The 19682-nt window shown below is 37.9% G+C and overlaps 1 protein-coding gene across 1 annotated transcript in view; it reads right to left on the bottom strand.

Annotated features, from left to right (window-relative positions):
- Nucleotides 1-1735: 1735 nt before the first annotated feature.
- SUCLG2 (succinate-CoA ligase GDP-forming subunit beta) overlaps nt 1736-19682 on the bottom strand; it is a 220509-nt gene continuing 202562 nt past the window's right edge. Inside the window, exons 13-14 of the mRNA XM_085300009.1 lie at nt 11560-11680; nt 1736-3736 (exon numbers count right to left, since the gene is read on the bottom strand). Of these exons, the coding sequence (XP_085156135.1) occupies nt 3621-3736; nt 11560-11680 (237 nt within the window). The 3' untranslated portion in view covers nt 1736-3620. The remainder of the gene's footprint in view (nt 3737-11559; nt 11681-19682) is intronic.

Genomic DNA, 19682 nt, shown 5'->3' with positions numbered 1-19682 from the left:
CTTCAGAACAGCCAGTCAATTTGTACATACCTAGTGGTGTGGTGTCTCTGCCATCTTCAGGAGACACGGTAAGCACCAAGGAAGCACAGGCAGYCAGCTACGCGTATGGAAAGGTGGGGGAAAGGGAAACGGGAATTTTAGTAGAGGAAAAGGACAGACTGGATTGATAAATCAAAATGAGCAATGATCTGCTTACCCCCATCCACCCCTTGCTAAAGCTGGYTTTGGCTTCAAGAAAAACGTGAATTAGCTGAAAGGCAATAAAAGGAAAAATAAGGCATGAAATGTCACAGTGAGTTGCGAGGCTGACAGCAGCACGTAGTACTGGCATTTTACATGTCATGTAATAAAGCACTAAGCCTAGGAGGCTTTGAGGCTTGCAGCTCGCACCCAGCCTTATGCGCACAGACCTCCTCCCTTCCTGCGAGTCCAGCACGAGGGGGTGACGTGGGCCAAGCCGACATGTAATAACCAGAGACGCCCAGGCCTGAACATCCCCAAGGTGACCAAGCACGGCACCCGTGGAGGGCAAGGTAAGCTACAGGGCGCTGCTCTTGTCTCGGGAAACAGAGTCTGCTGTGAAGAGAAGCCCCTGCTTGGGATCTCATCCACTGACAGATTTGCACTGACGTGTTCTTTCAATCACAGCAATTTTGCCTGATACCAGCTGCTTTTACCGATGTAGGAAAGAAAAGGCCTGACAAATAGGATAGTAAATGAATGTTAAGGCCATTACTCCAGAAATCCCAGCTGTTACACTTTTGCTGGGAGAATTTAAAGGTATCTTGTTAAGATATAATACAATGTCAGCATTAGGAGTTTCCTCGTTTTCCTTTCCAAAAGCGCAGGCAAACAGAGCTTTATTAATATTGGCTGAAATTTCCAGATTTAAAGACTAACGAAATACCACTTAAATGTTCACAGAGGGGATTAAGTGGAACTTACTTGCTGCTTACACTGCTGTTTGCTTTCTGCAGAAAGGGCACTTCTCACATACTTCTCCTTTGGGTTTAAGCTGTAATAGGTTGGCTGGAACAGTGTCTTGCACTCAGCCCGCTGCAGGGAGAAGGCAGCAGTCAGGCAGACAGCTGCTGAGGACAGCAAACCTCCTTCCTGCCAGGCTGCGACTCTGCATGCTTGAGCAAAGACAAAAGCATCCCTTCCAGGTACCGTGTTTTCGAGGAACTTGTAACAGCTAGAAGTACAGGAAATGTAACTAAAACTCTTTCCAAGGGAGAACAAGACTAACTTTATACATTTCCATACACACAGAAATGACCTCTGCAAATAAAAACAAATCAGAGCAGAACACCACACAAAGCAAGCAAAACATTCACAGAGCAACTCTGGCTACAGCAAGGGAACAGTGCCTCRGCACAAATGAAACGTGCTGCCCTAAAGCACACCTCTGAAGCTCATGAAGTTTTCCACAAATTAAAATCCGCAAATTAAAAATGATAAMGTTCTATTTTGCATATGGCTTACTGGGAATGAAACTTGAATGTACTGTCACTAGTGTATGTATGAGTACTGGAGAAACAGAGACACAGAGTGATAAAAAGGTATTTTTAGATAAGAAGCATGTGTAAAAAAGTATATTGAGATTACCAAGTTGAAAAGAAATTCATATGCRTTTCATTTCACCCATCCATGACAAAATGCTGAATGGAAGAACACGGAATACAACGGTCAMATTAAACGATCTTCTATTTTATAGAAAGGACGAAGTCATTAATTGGGTTCATTTTTACATTTATTTGACTAAACAGTTGGTGTAGATAGTATTAATCTTTGCAGAATAATAATCATGTTCACACGTAATGGTTTTGAGATCAGAATTTATACACTCAGTGTGTAACCATATTGCATCAACAGTTYTTCCACAGAATGCTTTTATTTTCCAGTATTAAAATACATAAAATAGCGTAATTTTTTTTTTTGTTGTGGTGAGGCAAACATTTCTTCTTTTAAATTAGTGCACTTCTATGCACCTCCACTAGAACTGCTAACAATATTCTTCTCTTTCAGTCAGTCGGTAAGAACATACCTAGTAGCATATTTATTGTTATTCTAATGGTCATACATTTTTGCCTTGAGCAATAGGCAAAGAAAGAATGAAAAAAACCCAAAGAAATCCAGAGTAATTGATGATAGTAACCTACAAAACTTGTGTGAAGAGGCAGAGATTACTGCAAACAATTTATTTTGAATGTAACAGTTTTAATGGAAACGTCAACAAAAACGTATTTACGTTTTTGTAAAAGGGACATGGTATTGATGAGAGCTGTAAAAAAATCACTATTTAGAATTTATTAGACAAATTTTACCTCTCTGCCAATTTACAGTCTTCATATCATAATATTATCTCATTTCTTCACTGTTCAAATTTATTGATGCATTTTGGCATGTAGTTCTTGGCCTGAGATTTGTATTGAGTTCCTTAGTTACATAAACCACTTGGTATTGTCTTCTGTTCCCCAAATAAATGATTTGTGTAACTGTCTGAATTTTGACTGTTACAAAGGAATATGTAATCGAAATATATCTCAGTCAATAGCTAAGTACTGAAAGTCATAATCTTTTCATGTATATACCTGTACTGATGCCTGAAAAGTCAAATATGTTAAAAATTGAAATGTTAATCTGCATTTTATTCCTAAAAAATCAAGATTCCCTTTTGGAAGTTAAATTCTTTGAAGAATAGCCTGTGCTACTGATAGAAAACTGTTTCACACTGTTCTCATCTTCTTTTGAATCCTCACAGCAGTGACATACATATGAAAGTTTATTTTGAAAAGTTAGCAGCTTTTTTTTTTTTTTTTTTTTTTTTTTTTTTTTTTTTTTTTTTTTTTTTTTTTTTTTTTTTTTTTTTACTGGCAGATGCATTCTCCTAGCATTTTCTATATGACAGTGTTATACCTAGAAACACTGTACCTCACCTCTAAAACTAAAAACTAAACTGAATTACATTTCACCTGCTTACGGGTACAGTATAAGAATGGAAGGTCCTTTCACCATCAACGATTCAACCTCTCTTCCTACTGTGAGGTATACTTTTGCATCTTAAAAAAAATTAAGGCAAAATGTGTGATTTCTAAAAAAGAAAATAAACATCCTTCAGTTGAATAAAAATAGATATTGTAAGCACACAAATTTGTACATTAATTGTAAAAGTTCATAAAAAATACATTACCCTATTATTAGTTTACTGGCTCTTCACAATATAAAAAAGAAAGTATTGTTTAAAAAAATACTTGAACTACATGTGTTTGATTAAAGAACAGTCCTGTTGATAGAAGTCAATTATTTGTTTCTGTATCTAATTATGAGTTTAGCAGTGACAATTTTGGAAAGAAAGCAGAAAAAGAACTCTGTGAAATGAAATATTACTTAATGCAATTTTAAATACAAAACCTAARAGGTGAAGATATACTAAGTTTAAAGACAGTAGTTGCAAAATTTCTGAAACCATGGCCTGCATTCACCATGTGTTACAAAATAAGTCTCTCAACACTGATGACTACTCAGGAAAAAAAGAATCCATTAATCCTCTTTGAAATAACAACAGGAATGACACCTTGTGAAACGCATATACTTTCCATGAGGACATCTTCAGGGAGTTATTTTTTGGCAACACTAGCCACTGCCTTCTTTGCTGCATCCTCAAGGTCATTTGCAGATGTGATAGGAAGTCCACTTTCATTCAGAATACGCTGGGCTTCATGAACATTTGTTCCTAAAAAAAAGAGCATTAACTCTAATTAGTAATGAATATCAACTAATAGATGARCATCTTCTATTAAATCTCTAAAAAAGTGCTTAATGCTTCAAACTAGACATCATTTCAGTTTAACGACAGATTCAATGAGCAGTTTAGATTGAGCTGAGAAGAACAAACTCTTGAGTTTAAATGACAGTTTTGAAAGACAATGAAATCTGATAGTAGCACTTGTATCCACAAGAAACTCAATCCAATATCCTCTACAGTCAGTGAAGATATCCAATAAGAGCARTGGATAATGAATCAGGTACGAGGGCTTTGAGACATTTAGAAGATTTAAAGCWTTATAAAAAAAAAATACAGCTATTATTATTAGCAACAATGAGCTATAACTGATCAGCAGCTGGTGAATCAACAATGCCTAAAATTCACCTGTGTTAACTGGAAGATGCAAAACTGGCTATACTGGACRTAAGGATTTGCGTAATCCTGAAAATATAACTGATTTTTAGCTGTTCTTGAATATACTTTTGCCCTTCTGCTAAAAAAAGGGGTAACATAAACAGCTGTGACACATCCAACATGACACTGTTCTCTCCTCTGCTCCTGCACTACACTATCCCGCATCTAGGGAGATGCAGAGTTAATACAGTGTAAGTGCTCTTATTCCGTTCCTACAGAGCTCAAGTTTAGTCAACAGATAACATGCATAGTAAAGGAAAAAGCCTTGGATTAAAAAAGATATTTCAGGAAAGTATATTTCACACTGTTAACACCCATATAAAAGAGAAGTGCATAGTTAAATAGGAAAATGTTGATTAGAAGAGATGACTGATTGTTACTCATATCCTGTCCTGCCCTGTTACAACCCCAAATATTCAATTAACAACAAAAGTGGGTTTTTCTGATCTAATTAATTTAAAAATGGAATATCACTTGGTTTGCAGAACATTCCTGGTGACAATCCAAACAACTACACAGGCTAAATGTGCTATTGATTAGTTCTTTCTTGCCAAAGAGCTTTACAAAACTTAGCCATCATCTGTCATACCCAATGGCTCCCCTTCTACCCTCATCTCACCTCGCAGCCTCCACATCTCYTTTTCACTCTGTTCAGAATGCGGCCCAGCTTCTTTCCATGATGCTCTGATCTCATCCTGCTCCATCTCAACTCTCTTTTCCCAGCTCACTTAGTTCTCTCTGCCTCTTCTCTGTCCCTCGTGTTTTCCTCTCAGTTCATTTCACCCTCCTACTTCACTTTTTTTTCCTTTCCACAATCAAATTACAGTAGGTCTCTGCTCATCTCAAAATCCGTTCCTTTCCAGTTTTTGTCCTAAACTTTCCAAGACTGCTGCAAAAGCTGCCAGGATCAACCCGAGATCCACCAGGCTTTACTGTATTCATTTTGTCAATAAAACAYAATCTCTTATCACTGAATATAAATTCTTTATTATATAACTCTTCCCAGCTTTTATACTCTCTTTTTGCACTTTGAATGGACTATTCTTAACACAGAACAAATGAACCCTATAAAAAACAAACAGAGTTTTGATTTTCCTTCCTCTCTGTCATTAGGACATTATTTATGTCATCTCAGTATTTAACAATCTGCTGCTTCAACCCTCTGACCAACACTAAATCTGAAGAATGTAAGAACACTAGTCTTTTTGAAAGCTACTTCACACCGCTCATGAATGTGCCAAGACACTGCCGGAGGATACAAAGATAAGCTATAATCAGGCTGTCCTGGAAGCGGGAGGAGGAAGGAGAGATAGAAAAGGAGAAATGCTTTTTTCTTTTTATGGAATATTTTGAATTTTTAATTCCAAATTACTTTAGACTAACATACAGGACTTGGTATGTTTTCAAAACATCATTTTTTTTTTCTGATATTTTTAAAATATCAGTTCCAGGTCCCAGTTCCTTTCCAGTACCCCATCACATGAATGAAAATGGATGAAGCTTCGGACCCTTCTACAACAACTGCAGTGCGTAAGACTTCCCACAAACTCCATTTGGGAAGTCAAAAACAAAGCTGCACGGAGAATCTGGGTTTTCCAATCCTCTCTCCAGCAAAACCAAGTGGATCAGTATTGATCACTGATAACTTCTGCACCATGGAAGGACTTTGAGTCATATCTCACCGAATCACTGGAAGCTGTACTTGTGACTAACGATGTGATCTCAAAGCACAAGACCCCGAGCTGCTGCTCTTTAGAAGCAATTCTATCCCCTTGACCACACTAAGTTCCTTGTTCATTTGCCATGCCAAAATGCTTAATTACTTTGTAATTCCTAGACTTAGCAAAATGAATTTTAATTATATTTGGAGCTATACATTAATTATACCCTTAATTATTAACCATGCATTGAACACACTCTGTATTGTGCAGCTTTCCAGAATGCTCATTTTTAAGGGTGAGCTTTTCTTTTGGCGTGTGTGTGTGTGTGTATCAGACTTCATAAAACGTCTGAAATTGCGCAGCAGAAGCAGACGGATTGAGCAGCCTGTTTCAGCCTCGTGCTCAAGTCAGGGTTCGCACYCCCTGCGCTGAGCGGGACCCGCGACGTCTCCGGGGCAGCAGGCCCCAGCGCCGCCAGGACCGCAGAGGCTGCTGCCTGACGAGGAGCACCGGCACTGCTGGGGAGCTCGGGAGCGCTGGCAGAAGAGGTCACGCTCGCCACCGATACGCATACAGGACACACGCTGTGGGACCCCGGCAGCTTGGCAGGAAGGTCAAAGACATCTCAGACCTCTSACAGAAGCGGGATGTGGTTGCGTAGTAACATCGAGAACTGTGCAGCACTTTTCCTACAGAATTTCCAAGAGTATCCRATATGTTTCAGCCATCCTAGAAAACGCAGTGTGGAAGCTGGTAATTACCAGTACGACCTRTATAGGGAAGTAGAAGACACTACAAAAGCTTCTCTGTTAAGTTCCTTCCTTTTTATAGAAAGTTCCATTAAGTCTTGAAGGTTTTATGTATTATTTAGATACAAGCGTGATAAACGATTAAAACTGATAACACTTGCTATGTCTTGTAAAATCTTATGTGGAGAAAGAATGGAGACAGGGAGAAGCTTTCCTGGCAATCTCTCCATAAAGAAAAATGTTATGCCTTTTGTGATAGCCACATATTTAAAACTAACTTTTGCTCTTCATTAAGTGGCTGGTGTTAATTTACTAACAGGTCATTAGATCTATTTTGCACTGCATTGATTGCTCTACGCACTACTTGTCTAACATGCATTACAAAATCAATATACACCACAGTCCACTAAAAAGGATGGGGAGTTTATACAGAAGAATGGAAATATGAAAGCTGAAAAAGAATTTTATAGCTGTTAAAAGCCTAAGGCCACATATTTTGTTTATTAAATATAATACTATCTTCATAGGCAGGCCACACAACTAAATGTATTTTCAGCAGGCATTTCTTTTGTTGTAAATCACTGGGTGTTTTTTTTTTGTTTGTTTGTTTTTGTTTTTTTTTTTGTTTTTTTACATCATGGGATTGGCTTTTTATTCAATAGCAAAGTATTTTTTTGTATTCGATAGCAATAATATTTTAGATAGATGGAGAGCACAGAAACTGTAATGAGATCCCCCTGAAAGCAGAAGTAAGATTTTTAAAATTAAATGTTCAAAAATATCACAAACATTTAAAGGTCTACAAAAGGTATCTGCTTATTGCAGTAGATGCTGAAATAAACAAATAAATAATCCCACCAGTCTAACATTAACCTCCTGCCACTGGATGGTGTCAGAGAACTGTAAACAGAAGCCCATACACAGGCTAGCAAAAAAATCTCGCTTTCATTTACACTGTAACTAACTGAAAAGCAGTGAAAATTCAAAGGAGTGAAGGCTGGGGGGCTTTATGATTGTTTGTTTGTTTTAAATTTAACTACTATTAGGATAATATAATAATGCTTTTCTGATGAGAAAAAGATTTTTTTTTTCCTTTTGTCACATACTACTGTCAATGCCACTCCATGGAATGACAAGGAAGATGTGATTTTATCAGCATATACTTTCAGGCTTTTTATTCTAAGTATCCTCCTTCTGAAACCTGGGACCCAAAACAACCTCTGTGTTTGTGTACATGCAATCTGTCACTTTWWAAAAAAAATCTAAAAATCCTAACAATCACTGTTCTATCTAAGCATGTTTCTATAAGCTGGAAGAGCATACCAGTATATGCACTCTTACAGACGAGTCAATAAGCCTGCCGCAGGCTGAATGAAAACAAATAAAAACCTCTTCAAACTCTACAYCAACAAGATTTTGGAAACATTTATTTATTTACTTGCACTGTCATAAAAACACTAGGAAGAGGCTAAACTGCCACTGTGTAGGGCTTAGGGTGCAAGGATAGGAYGCAAGATTTTGCCATATCACTTCTAGGTTTTCAGTGAAATAAGAATTAAAGGGAGAAGACAGATGCATACACCAAGGTATATTCTAGAAAACAGATGCCAAAAAAATTCTGCGATGACAAAATATTTCATAATATGCAGTATATCTATAAAATATTATTGATGTCAACACACACTAACCATGTTACATTGTCGATGGCAATGGTTCAGCTTTGATACACTGCACTGATGAGCATATTAARAGCCAGCTTTTCCTTTGGTGTAGATTTAAGTTACATCATTTCTGCTAGCCCACAAGCAATATGCAMACTGGAAACTCTAAGGTCTCAAAGACTTGGACACTGGGCAACAAGGGAACTAGACTTTCTTTCTTTACATTCATCACTAGCTAACCCTCAAGTCAACATCTGATCTGAGGTTTGGCTACTGATAAGCTAACAGTGATGATCTTTAACTATTGAATCTAAAAAGTTTTTTGTGGCTTTTGCATTTGGTAGCTGTTGGCTCTAGAGTCAAGAATAGACCAACTTTCACTGCCTACTTACAAGAGATAATTCAAATATTTTCATTCTGTCCATCCCTTTGCCCTTCTCTAAAACTTTTCCCAAAGAATATTTTATCTTTTTCTCTGCCTCTTGTTTACATCCTAATTGGGAAACATGTGCTAAGGCATTTAGCCTTGTGCTGAATGCTGAAACCCAGGATGCCTGAATAGGCTGACATGAAAGAAGTTCTAAATGCAACTTTCTGATATTTGTGCATACCAAACCATATCTGTGCTCATGAGCAAACAGTAGTAAGGTACACAAACTGGACTATTTCACTTCCGTGTAGAAGATTTCTGAATGTATGAGAAAATTCATTAGATTCTGAAGAATACAGAAGGTCACAAATCACATAGCTAAGAATATAATAGGGGATTTTGGATTCAAGCTTTTGAATAGAAGCCAACTTGCTTCTACTCACATTTGAGCATATTCAGTTGCTCTAATTCCTCACAATTCTTCTTGCCCTAGGACCAGAGAAGAGGAGAATTCATTTGTTGAAAGAGAGAGAGAGAGAATGTAAAACTTCCAACACAGGAAGAGAAGAGGACGTTATAATTCTCAATTCTTTTTTACGCCTACCTTTTCATCTAACTTAAAGCTTCATAAATGAGAAACAAATTTTGGCTTCCATTCAGCATTCCTAGTTAGTTTCCACAAAACTTAACTGAAATACATTACATTTTAAAAGAAAAAAAAATCCTGCATAACAATAGCAGATGTGAGTTTTATGTTCTGTAAATGCAGAATATGTGACTTCTCCATTTGTCCATGAGTCTTTTAAATAACAATAATCCTGGGTCTCAGCTGGTGAGTTCTTTACTGATAAGGCAAGTAAATACATGTAATTATAAAGTTACCATTTTCAAAGAAAAGAGTAATCCTTTCTTTATCCACTGGTAAAACAGCTTGTAATTATTATACAACTGAGAGCAAAGATTTGTCCACAAAATCCTGCTAAATCAAGACAGATTTGACTGATTAAAAATCTAGTCACCAAGACATTTGTAATACTGTGCATGTGGGCAAAGAATCTTTAAAGTGCAGGTCACAAATCTGTTAGATTTATTGGAATAATCATGAACCCTCTCTGTTGGAAAAAATGTTCAAATTTGAAATCCAAAAAAATGCGTGTTTCTTTTTCTTCTTCTGAAGTGTAAAACATTATCAATGATGTTTTAAAATGTCTTGGGCAGCCTTATTACTTCCCGAGTACTCATTATTAATTTGAAATCATTATATGTTTGGATAACAGTAACAGTTCAAAGAAGAACAACGAAGATGATTAAGAATCCAGAGAGATTGACTTCTGAGGAAAGATTAAAAGAACTAAATATATATATTGCTTGGCTGAATGATTAAGAAGGCAGAGAAAGCAAGAGTTACAAGCTAACATTTTCTAAGTACAACATCTGAAGGCTGTAAACATCAGAGGTCTTTGTTTAGAATGAACTGATGGAACTATAGGAATTACAGAAGGAAAYAAAAAGCTTTGGGGATAAATAATATGCAAAAGCAACAGTTTACTGTATTATACTGGGACAGTCTCCTAATGAAAACCTGGTAACTCCATCTTCTGAGTCACCAACCAGAATAGAAATGGTAATTACAAACCTAGTAAAGAGTAGGCAATCATTGGAAGATTAAGAGAAGATACTTGCAGGCAGATTAATACCTGCCTTTAACGTTCTGAAGATCCAGCTTTGACCTCTATGAATTAAGCAGCAAGTGACTCTCAAAGGTCCCAGCCCAAGAGGAACGGCTCCACCCCCCATGTAGCACTCCAGTAGTGTACAGAGAATAAAACATTCTGGTGGTATACAGAGAATTAAGCCCTTCCACGACTCTACCGACCACAACCGCGAACTCTAGTTTAAAATGTTGATTTTCCTTGTTTCTCTTATACTGGTTTTTAACAATGGCTTAGAAACAGTCTGTAACTCTCGTTTAGAAGGAAAACTAATTTTTTTTTCCCCATTATTTGCACTTACCAAATAACAGCTATGGCGGACAAGAAGTTTTCTGCAATGCAACAATCTTTTAAAGCTATGATACAGATAAACTTTCTGACAGTTACGATAGACAAGAAAAGGTTTTTTGCCATGACAAAAAGCTAAAGTGACATTGCATAAAAATGATAAGCAATGACATTTCRTATTCTAAACCATTCTTGCCTGTAACCAGTATCCTTCAGTCTCTCATGCACRTATTAAACTATCATTAAGACACTAAATAGTGAAAATCCAGTGAAAAYATTTGTAATTTGTTTCTAAAATCCAAGGTACTGAATTTCCTCTCCTCACTACAGCAAAAGGCTACATATGTTAAATCATTAATTTTTTTTTACGCACACTGGAAAGTATTTGAATACCGGTGATATGCACAGCAGAATGCTTAGGGGACAGAACTGCATGTCACAGTCTGTAGCCTCCCCTGACATGAAACACATCATATGGCACAGCACATATTATATATAGCATGAGAATGAGGGATGGGAAAACTCTGCTTTGTCATAAAATGCAAAAGAACGTCTAAAAATGCATAGAATGCAGAAGAGTTCCAATAGTGGAACTGCGTTCAGTAAAATATGTTTGAAAATAAATGCTATCTATTAAATAGAAACTTGCATCAAAATCATTTCTATTTGAATTACAAATGTTACAAGCAAAAACATCATGCTTTCTTTGCAAAATTTTATTGCTTCCATTACCACCTGAGACCAGGAATAAAGAAATATGTGAGGAAAGAGAGTTTATTGATATCAGGTCATCCTAGGGTTTAAGAATTAGACATACTCTTATTGGGCCAAATTAATTCGTGCATCTTCCTTCAGAGACTAGAGATCAAAGCAAGACAAGATGGTTTATTGTGCATCTAACAGAAGATTATTTCCCTCGAACCATTAGCACTCACCTTCCAGTCTGACCACAAGAGGTACCTTCAGTTCAAGCTCTCGGCAGGCTTTGGTGATACCATTGGCTATAATGGCACAGTTCACAATCCCACCAAAAATGTTTACAAGTATTGCTTCAACCTGYAGGAAAGAAACAGTAGGAACATAATGCAGTGTTTTATAAACAGTGGTAGAAAATCTGAAATTGGGTCCAAATCCTCCTGTTAGGCTGGCTCTTGTCGAAAGAAGTCTACAAGCTACGCCTGTGTGACTCAAAACCTCATCCTGAGTCTACTGCTTGCGTAGCGTGAAACAGTAAGTGATTAACTGTCTTGGTCTAAACTGGTAAGGCAATTTATGTCATAAAAACATTATTACGCAGAAGAGGAAATTTTTTTATGGATAATTAAAACAGATTAAACAGTCTGAATTTTGGATTTTCTTTTTAAGCATTGAACAGATGTCAGAGACTGGAGCTTAGAAAATGCAGTTATGTGAGAGAGAGTACAAAAACACCAAAAACACATGTGAAAGTGCATGTGTCTATAGCTAAAGTTTAAGATGAACCCTACAGTCTGCAATTTATCTGAAACCTCTTAATGAAGCAGTCACATGGATACTTCATAAAACAATTTGTGTGCAATCTTTACTATAAGCAGTACAGAGGAAAAGGTAAAATACTTGCCCTGACTTGACAAAGAGGAGTAAAATCCTTTCTAATTAACGAGAAAAGGCATGTAACAAAGAGAATTCATTACAACAGATTAAYTGATAACAATCCAAAAAAACTGCTATTATCAGTTCTAGAAACTGGAATTTTTGCACCTAATTCACAATTAAATCATTCACCACAACATACAGGACATCTGCAGATGCTCTGGGTCCCCATCTCAAAAGGACAAACGTTCCATGTAACTTTTGAAATTAAATACAGTAATAGTAAAATGTAGTAAGAGCTAAGTAAAATTATTTTTGTCATAAAGATATTAACATAATATCTTTCCACTTATTAAGATATAATTTTGTAAAATAGTCATCTTTGTCGCTATTATCTAATCAGTCATTAGGAAAGTCCTTTTAGATAGGTTATCAAAAGCTGTCAGCCGACCTGAAAACACATTTTCCCTTTCAAGCCTCAATGCCACGCACTGGCCTTCTGTGGTGCGGGGAAGAAAGGGGAGACAGAAGCAAACTGGGCTACAGCATCATACTCGAGGCGGGCCAGTTCCTCAGGAAAGGAGGGGACGAGACGTGACGGCTGTGTTCCAGCCTCCCTCGTCACTGGAAGAGTTGGTCAACTATGGGACGGATTGAACAGTATGCAAGTATACTATGAAACCTAGACATATGTGACACTCAGACACAGGTGGTTCAAGGGCATGGCTTTCACTGCTCTCAGAAGTGTTACTCCGCTTTAATTGTTGCTACAAGCCAAACTTTACGTAGGGTGTTTCAAACCAAAGGACAGAACACAATGCAGCTGCCCTGAAGTTAGCCATGGCCAAATAGCACAGCACAATGTCTTATAAACRTAATTCTTTGGTATGGAAGAAAGATGGTTATGTCAAATTAGCATAATGCTGAACCCAAGTTAATATAGCAGGTTTCCCATTGTAGTTTGTTAAGTCAAGGGGGACACCATACAGATACAGCCATACTGATGCTAATTCTGTTTTGGAACAAATCCACCACATTTTGGGATGCTCRACAATAAGCTTCACTGAGTGTCACAAAAAAGCTTTCCCAGAATCATGTTGACTTGAAACAAGACAAGATAAAGACAGTATTTGGTGTGAAGGAATGGAGTATCACAGAACTGCAGCACCCGTGTCTGATGTTAACCACAATTATGCTTAACTCGTTGCACAAGAACAGATYTACTTTACCCACGTCCAGGCGGCCAGACTCATGCCAGCCCCAAAATTCCCTGCATGTGTATAGCTCTGCACAACCTAACTGCAGACAAARCATGACAATTAACTCCAGTGACGTGCAGTTGCTCATGAAGATCGAAAGCCCACCACTATTAGTAACACTGCTATCCATGATAGAGCAATGAAAAATGGAAGGGAAGGGAGATACTTTACTTTCTGCAAGGGATCAGCTCACCAATAACCTTAAGCAGCACCTAGATTGCAAAAACATTATTTATTATGAGCACATGCAGTCTTAGAATAACTGTCATAAGATTAAGATGGCAATGAAACATCTCACTAACAGCACTCTCCTCACCTGCAACTGCTCTCAACTCCCAAACTTTCCGTTATGCTGCCCCAAAAAAGCATCAAAGTACACAAAGCATCAACTGCTGCACTTCATACAGCCTGCACAGGAACAGACTGCATATGGCTCATGATGTGGCTTCCTCATCACAGGCAGAGTACATTAGATTATTAATTTCATTCTGATACCTAATCAAATCAAAATACACAAATTAATTAATGTTAAAATTTTCTTATAGTTTAGACATAGGCCAACACTAATTGGCTTGGAATGGATACATTTATTGATCCAGGGTTTTCTGGATATTAAGCTGGTGATGTCACTGCAATTACWTATTTCACCTTCGTGTTGTTATAAAAACTTTACCTTTGCAGAAGCTGCCAACAGCAAAACTGCCAAAGGCCCCTTCTTGCTCCTACTACATGTGCACACACAACTGCTCTTGGAGTTAGGAAATAAAACACAAAGATAAAACAGAGCCTTTCAAACTCTTAGGACATTAACCCTTGTAGTAGGGAGATTCCTATGCAAAGGGYGTTGATGTTAAAATATACTGCAGTGTTGTATTCTAGCAGCAGAACAAGTCAGAGATTGTGCCTAATTTAGGGACACCATATCAGGCACGTGACAGATCAACTTAGGCAAATGTGTTTACATTACCAGAGATAAAGAGGAGGATTTTATACCTAGTACAGATATTTTAATTCTTAACACAGACATTCTCATATAAGGATCTGCTTTTCAGCTTTCCAGCTGCATTCTAATCAGGGTTTCTAATCCATTGGCAGCTAAAGGAAAAAAAAATGTTGGAGGAAATTAGATGTAGCTTAGGTAATTGATGTTTGTGTGCTTGGCTTTAATAAAAAATACTCTGTTAAATTAGAGAGGAGTCTAAAAGGATTCAATCAATAAGCAACTGAATCAGGTAGAGAATTCAATYTTGGGTTTTATTGTAATCTTACAAATAAGCCAACAGATCAGTCCTGATAATGTAAAAATTCACTTTAACTCTGTCGAAATTTGTGAACATTGTTTATATTTGCTTCTGCAGCTTGAGTAGATCTTGCATTTCGAGTAGAAAGGATTCTAACATTCAGACCCAGCAGATGGATGAAAAGATTTGCAGTATTTCATGTGCAAGAAGAACACATAATCTCTCTTTTTATTGGCTATAAGAAAAATTAACCTTCCATTGTATATCAGAATCATCACATATTAACGTGCTCGGTATCTAACACATGCAGGACATGAGATAAGATTAAGAAGAGGACAACCAGTCTTCATACACCTTACTTGCTGGTATTATTGTTATAACTACCATTTCTGCTCAACTCCATGCCTTATAAAATTACTTTGTATTTCAGCAATATTATTAAGAAAACTTAAGATATGGGTATATGCACAASTTAAGCTCTGTCCATCTACCAAGACAGATAATAGATGTGGAAGAGCCATCAGATACACTTGCAAATGACTGCGTATTCCTCTGGAGAAATTAAGACAACCCACAGCAGTATGAAGACTTCACCAYCAATGGCCATGGCAGCCTACAGCCTGCCAGTCCCCAAGCATCACTGCTGGAAAGCAGAAGTGTTCAAGTATCACATTCCTCATGCTAGATGTGATACGTGCTAGGTCTGCAATCCTCATTGATCTCACAGCTCCCAAATACTACACGCACATAACTGCARGCATTTAAGATAGCTTTTTTGCTCTTTGTATAAGAAATCAGWCACATTTATGTATAGCTGTATCTATGCATAATCTATACCGCTTCATTAATAAAAATAACACAGTTTTAACTTCCAGTGAGCTACTTTTTTGTTAAATCACCTGCTAGGTGACAAAGCTTACAATCTCACTTTGAATATCTGCCACCAAAAAAAAAAAATCTCCAAAAAAGTAGTTCTGTATTAATAGAAGTAATTGTGCTAAGAGRCTAGTGCAAGAATTGTATTGGATCACTTACATAGTCAAAAGGTTGCTAAGCTCTAAACAACTAAGAGCATCCTAAGTCAAGCAAAARGGACAGATTTAGTGTACTTGCCTACAGTCTAAAAATTAGATATAGTCTGTACAGATTTATTAAATTTTTCTCTTTTTTCCTCTACAATGTTCTTAGTCTTAACAAAATGCACAATGACACCTGATCGTGATACACTTAAGGATAAATACAGGCAGCATCTCTAAACCATTCCACCTTTCCTAATGCCCATTTACAAATCTATACATGGATCGTCTAGATGTCTGCAGCTGCTACAGTCTCGTCTACTGAACATCCTTCAAATTCTACACTAACAATACAAATTCTGTACACCAAAATAGAGCAGACGGAAACTTGACACTTGCAAATTGTTATTTCCTTTCCATTTGCCATCTTTGCTCTCGCCACAGAACAATTAGGACAGACTTCAGCTAACCATGCACAGTAGCACTTCACGTACGGCAAAGCTCCGATTCTCACATACAGCAAAAGCCCGAACATGAAGGCAAATTAACTCAGGCTGAGGTTTCATAATAATTTTAAGATGACCTAAGTTTGGGCTGCCACCAAAGAGGGCTGTCTCCCTCCCCCTGCACACCGTTATACCTGCCCCGTGCTTGCATGAGCCATGAGGATGCCAGACAGGCKCCTCCATCTCACCAACTCGGCAGGCACACGAACACTGGCATTGAAGCAAGACCCACACAAAAATGCCTGGAGAACTGCAAGAAAAAATCATGCCCCAAGTCAGCAAGGGCTTGATTTTAAAGCAAAGACCTAAGACCTATTTTGAATACTACTGATAACATGTATTGGAATATAAGCATTTAACAAAATGTTTATCTCTTAACATTTCAGCATGYATGATGTACAGCTAATTCAAAAAAGTAAGTATTCTAACATTCAGATCCCCTGAATCAAAGTTTCTGCTASTGTACTTCTTGTGAGATCTTTCCAAAACCCATTGCCTAATCTGATGACGGCAGGAAATACCTGCAGCCGTTTTTCATCTGTTATCAGTGCCAGATGCACGCCTTGGTGACCCTGCGTGCTGCTTTTCTCCTGGATGCACACACAGACACATGCATGTTCACACAGTGAACTACAAATATTATTATAAAATTACCAATATTATCTCTGACCTTGCTATAAACTGTTCCTCTGAAGTTCAATCCATTTATTTTAGCTGAAAACAAGCTATTCAGCAACCATCAGTAAAAACTACATCTGCAGCAAATTAAAAAGCTACACTAGCAAAGAACTTGCTTACAGTTTGCTTTGACTGAAATCTGAAAAGAACACCTTTGCATCTCAAGCTAACTAAATTCATTTATTGATCACTCCTAACTCTTTCATCAGCTAAAGATGTATCCATAGAATACAAAGCAAGCAAAATTTTTCAAGTTTTCTACTCTGGGTTAATCACAGGTTGTATTTACATGGGAGATGATGGGTGTGCATGGTACAGTTGGCAAACATTCTTGCCTGGATGCCAGGGTTTTTTGAGGTTAAAACATGTAACATCTCCCAGTCTTTCTGGTCATCAGGGTCTAACTTTGTGTCTGTGAAAATACATTCTTTATCTAACTAGAAAGTAAAGAAGAAAAGCAAGCTGACAGCGTACTGCCAGCCATTTGTTTCAGAGGGAAACTCTTCTCTCCTTCCTCTAGTGAAATGTGCCATCAGTGGAAGGAAGATATCTCAAATAATTCAAGCATGTCAAAGAACAYGGGGAAGATCATCTCTGGGAGGGTGCTGGGACATAAGCACTGAAGATATTCAACAGCAGACATATTCCCAGCCCATGGGAGAGAAGTAACGGGGCTCTGACCTACTGCTGGATCCAGGCGTCCAGYGCTGCAGAGTGCACAGTACTGACAAGCACCATCATTTCAGATTTCCAATCCGATCTTCAGAGGTGCCTGGCACCTCAACTCCCAGTTAAAAGGCAGGGTATCCACTGCTACTAAAGTCAGATATTCAGGTTGCAGTTTCGCTCTGAAAAGATCTCTTGGCCCTCGTATTAATTACACGTGCACAGCACCCTCCCCACACAGCGGGGGGGTTTTACAGACAGTAAAGCATTAAGAACTGTTGCAGTTCAGAGATGTAGGAGGCAAGACGCAACTAAACTGGCCTGAACATAACTTTGCTAGGAGTTGAGCATCCCAGGAACACATATTTATCTTACTAAAGGTAAGACACGCTTCTATTCTTCAAATAGTTAGTGGCTATACATTGCTTTCAGTAAGAAAGTAATATATCTTGAGCATCATCTATCAGAAAGCGAGTCTCCTTGTCACGTGTTTTGGAGAGAGAAACGGAGGCATTTTAGTGCGAGACAAGGAAACTCTCAATACCACGTAATAAAACACTGCTACCATACACCTATACAYCTCCACTCTATCTTTCAGCTCCAACTGGTAAGTCAGATAGGAACATTTTTGAAGGGCTTTATGTTAGTRTAACTTGGACTGCAGGTTAAACGTGACTTTTTTTTTTCTTAATCCAGTCTTGAAATCTTATTCAAGTTCAATAGGTTTTCATAATAGGCACCATCTATGGCTCATTGCAAATAAAGATTAAACTCYGCTGTATCAGAGCACTATCACTTATAAACACAGAAACAATTGCTCAAAATAGCCACTAGAGGACAGTACGATCCAACACGGAAAGGGAATATAAAAATCCCTTTGGAGAGAAGAGCAGGGTTATTTTTTCTACTTAAAGCCAAACTATCTCATTTTACTTTACAAAAATGATGCAGAATATTATTTTGCCGCTTTGGGATGGAACTTTCAAAGTCTGAAGGTGATAAATATAAGCAGAATGAGTCATCTAAAAGGGAAGCAAGAAAGCTTGCAGTCAGGCAAAGAAATATCAATATAATGCAATTTTGAATGTTTTTGACTATTTTAAAATGGGCCAAGGTTTAAAATTCATTAGTAATGCAGCATTATGCCAACAGCAGGAGAAGAACTCTTGATGAAACCTCAGGAAAAAGAAAAACAGATTTTCTAGCAGGGCAGACTGGCTGACAGGTAGAAAAAGCAGATTAAATGTTTTCTCAAATGATGCTTTTTGGCCTGTATTTAACAGGTAAATTGACTCCTGAGGAATGCAAGTCTCACTGAGGGTGAATGCCCTGTTTCTGCTACACCCAGCTGTTGATGGGTTAAGCCCTTTCCTTGGATGGCTGGTGAGAAGACGTTAGTGGGCAGTCCTTTTAGTAACCTGACTTCTTCTGTGCTATGTAAAGAGTTCTGAACACCACATTTTTGCAAAATCAAAACTTTGCAGCAACTTCAGCTTACAATGAGCTTAATTGTTCATTCAAAGATCTCTCTAGTCCTTCCTGCTTCCAGCAGATTCAGGATATAGAATATGATTCAAATTTATTGGCTTTTGCTGGTTTGAAAATGCAGTGATCACACCCTGGGGGATCAGATTGTGGCTGTCATTCTCTGATGGGGTGAGAAAAGGATTCAAGTAGGAAGGCCTCTGCAGCAAGAGTGGATAAATCACTAGGAACACTTTCATCCCTCGATTTTGTCTTATTTCACTGTGGCATTAACGTAAGAAAAAATCTTAAGGGCTTATTTTATTAATGGAATGAGACAATATGAGGATTGGCAGATTACGCACCACAGCGCAATATTGTGAACAGTCCCTGGAGAGCGTCCTGTTACCCAAGGCCRGTGGTTTGGGAGCAGAAAGATCCAAGCCTATGCACTCACTCTTTTTCAAACTCCTACCCTACATCATGGCAGGCAGCAAAGTGACCTTCATTTCAATATGACTTTTTAGTGAGACAAGTCTTGCATTGAGGAGGTTTTGGGATCATCTCCCGTTTTGCAGGACATGCATTGTGCACAGACTGAGCATAAACACATTCATCACAATAATGTCACCAGTCTCATGCAGCCCCTAGGATGC

This window comes from Rhea americana, unplaced genomic scaffold (genome assembly GCF_003343005.1).
Source record: "Rhea americana isolate MKP2758 unplaced genomic scaffold, rheAme1 scaffold_16, whole genome shotgun sequence".
Classification (NCBI taxonomy): domain Eukaryota; kingdom Metazoa; phylum Chordata; class Aves; order Rheiformes; family Rheidae; genus Rhea; species Rhea americana.
The sequence above is the reverse complement of the archived record's forward strand: the minus strand, read 5'-3'. Positions and strand labels throughout refer to the sequence as shown.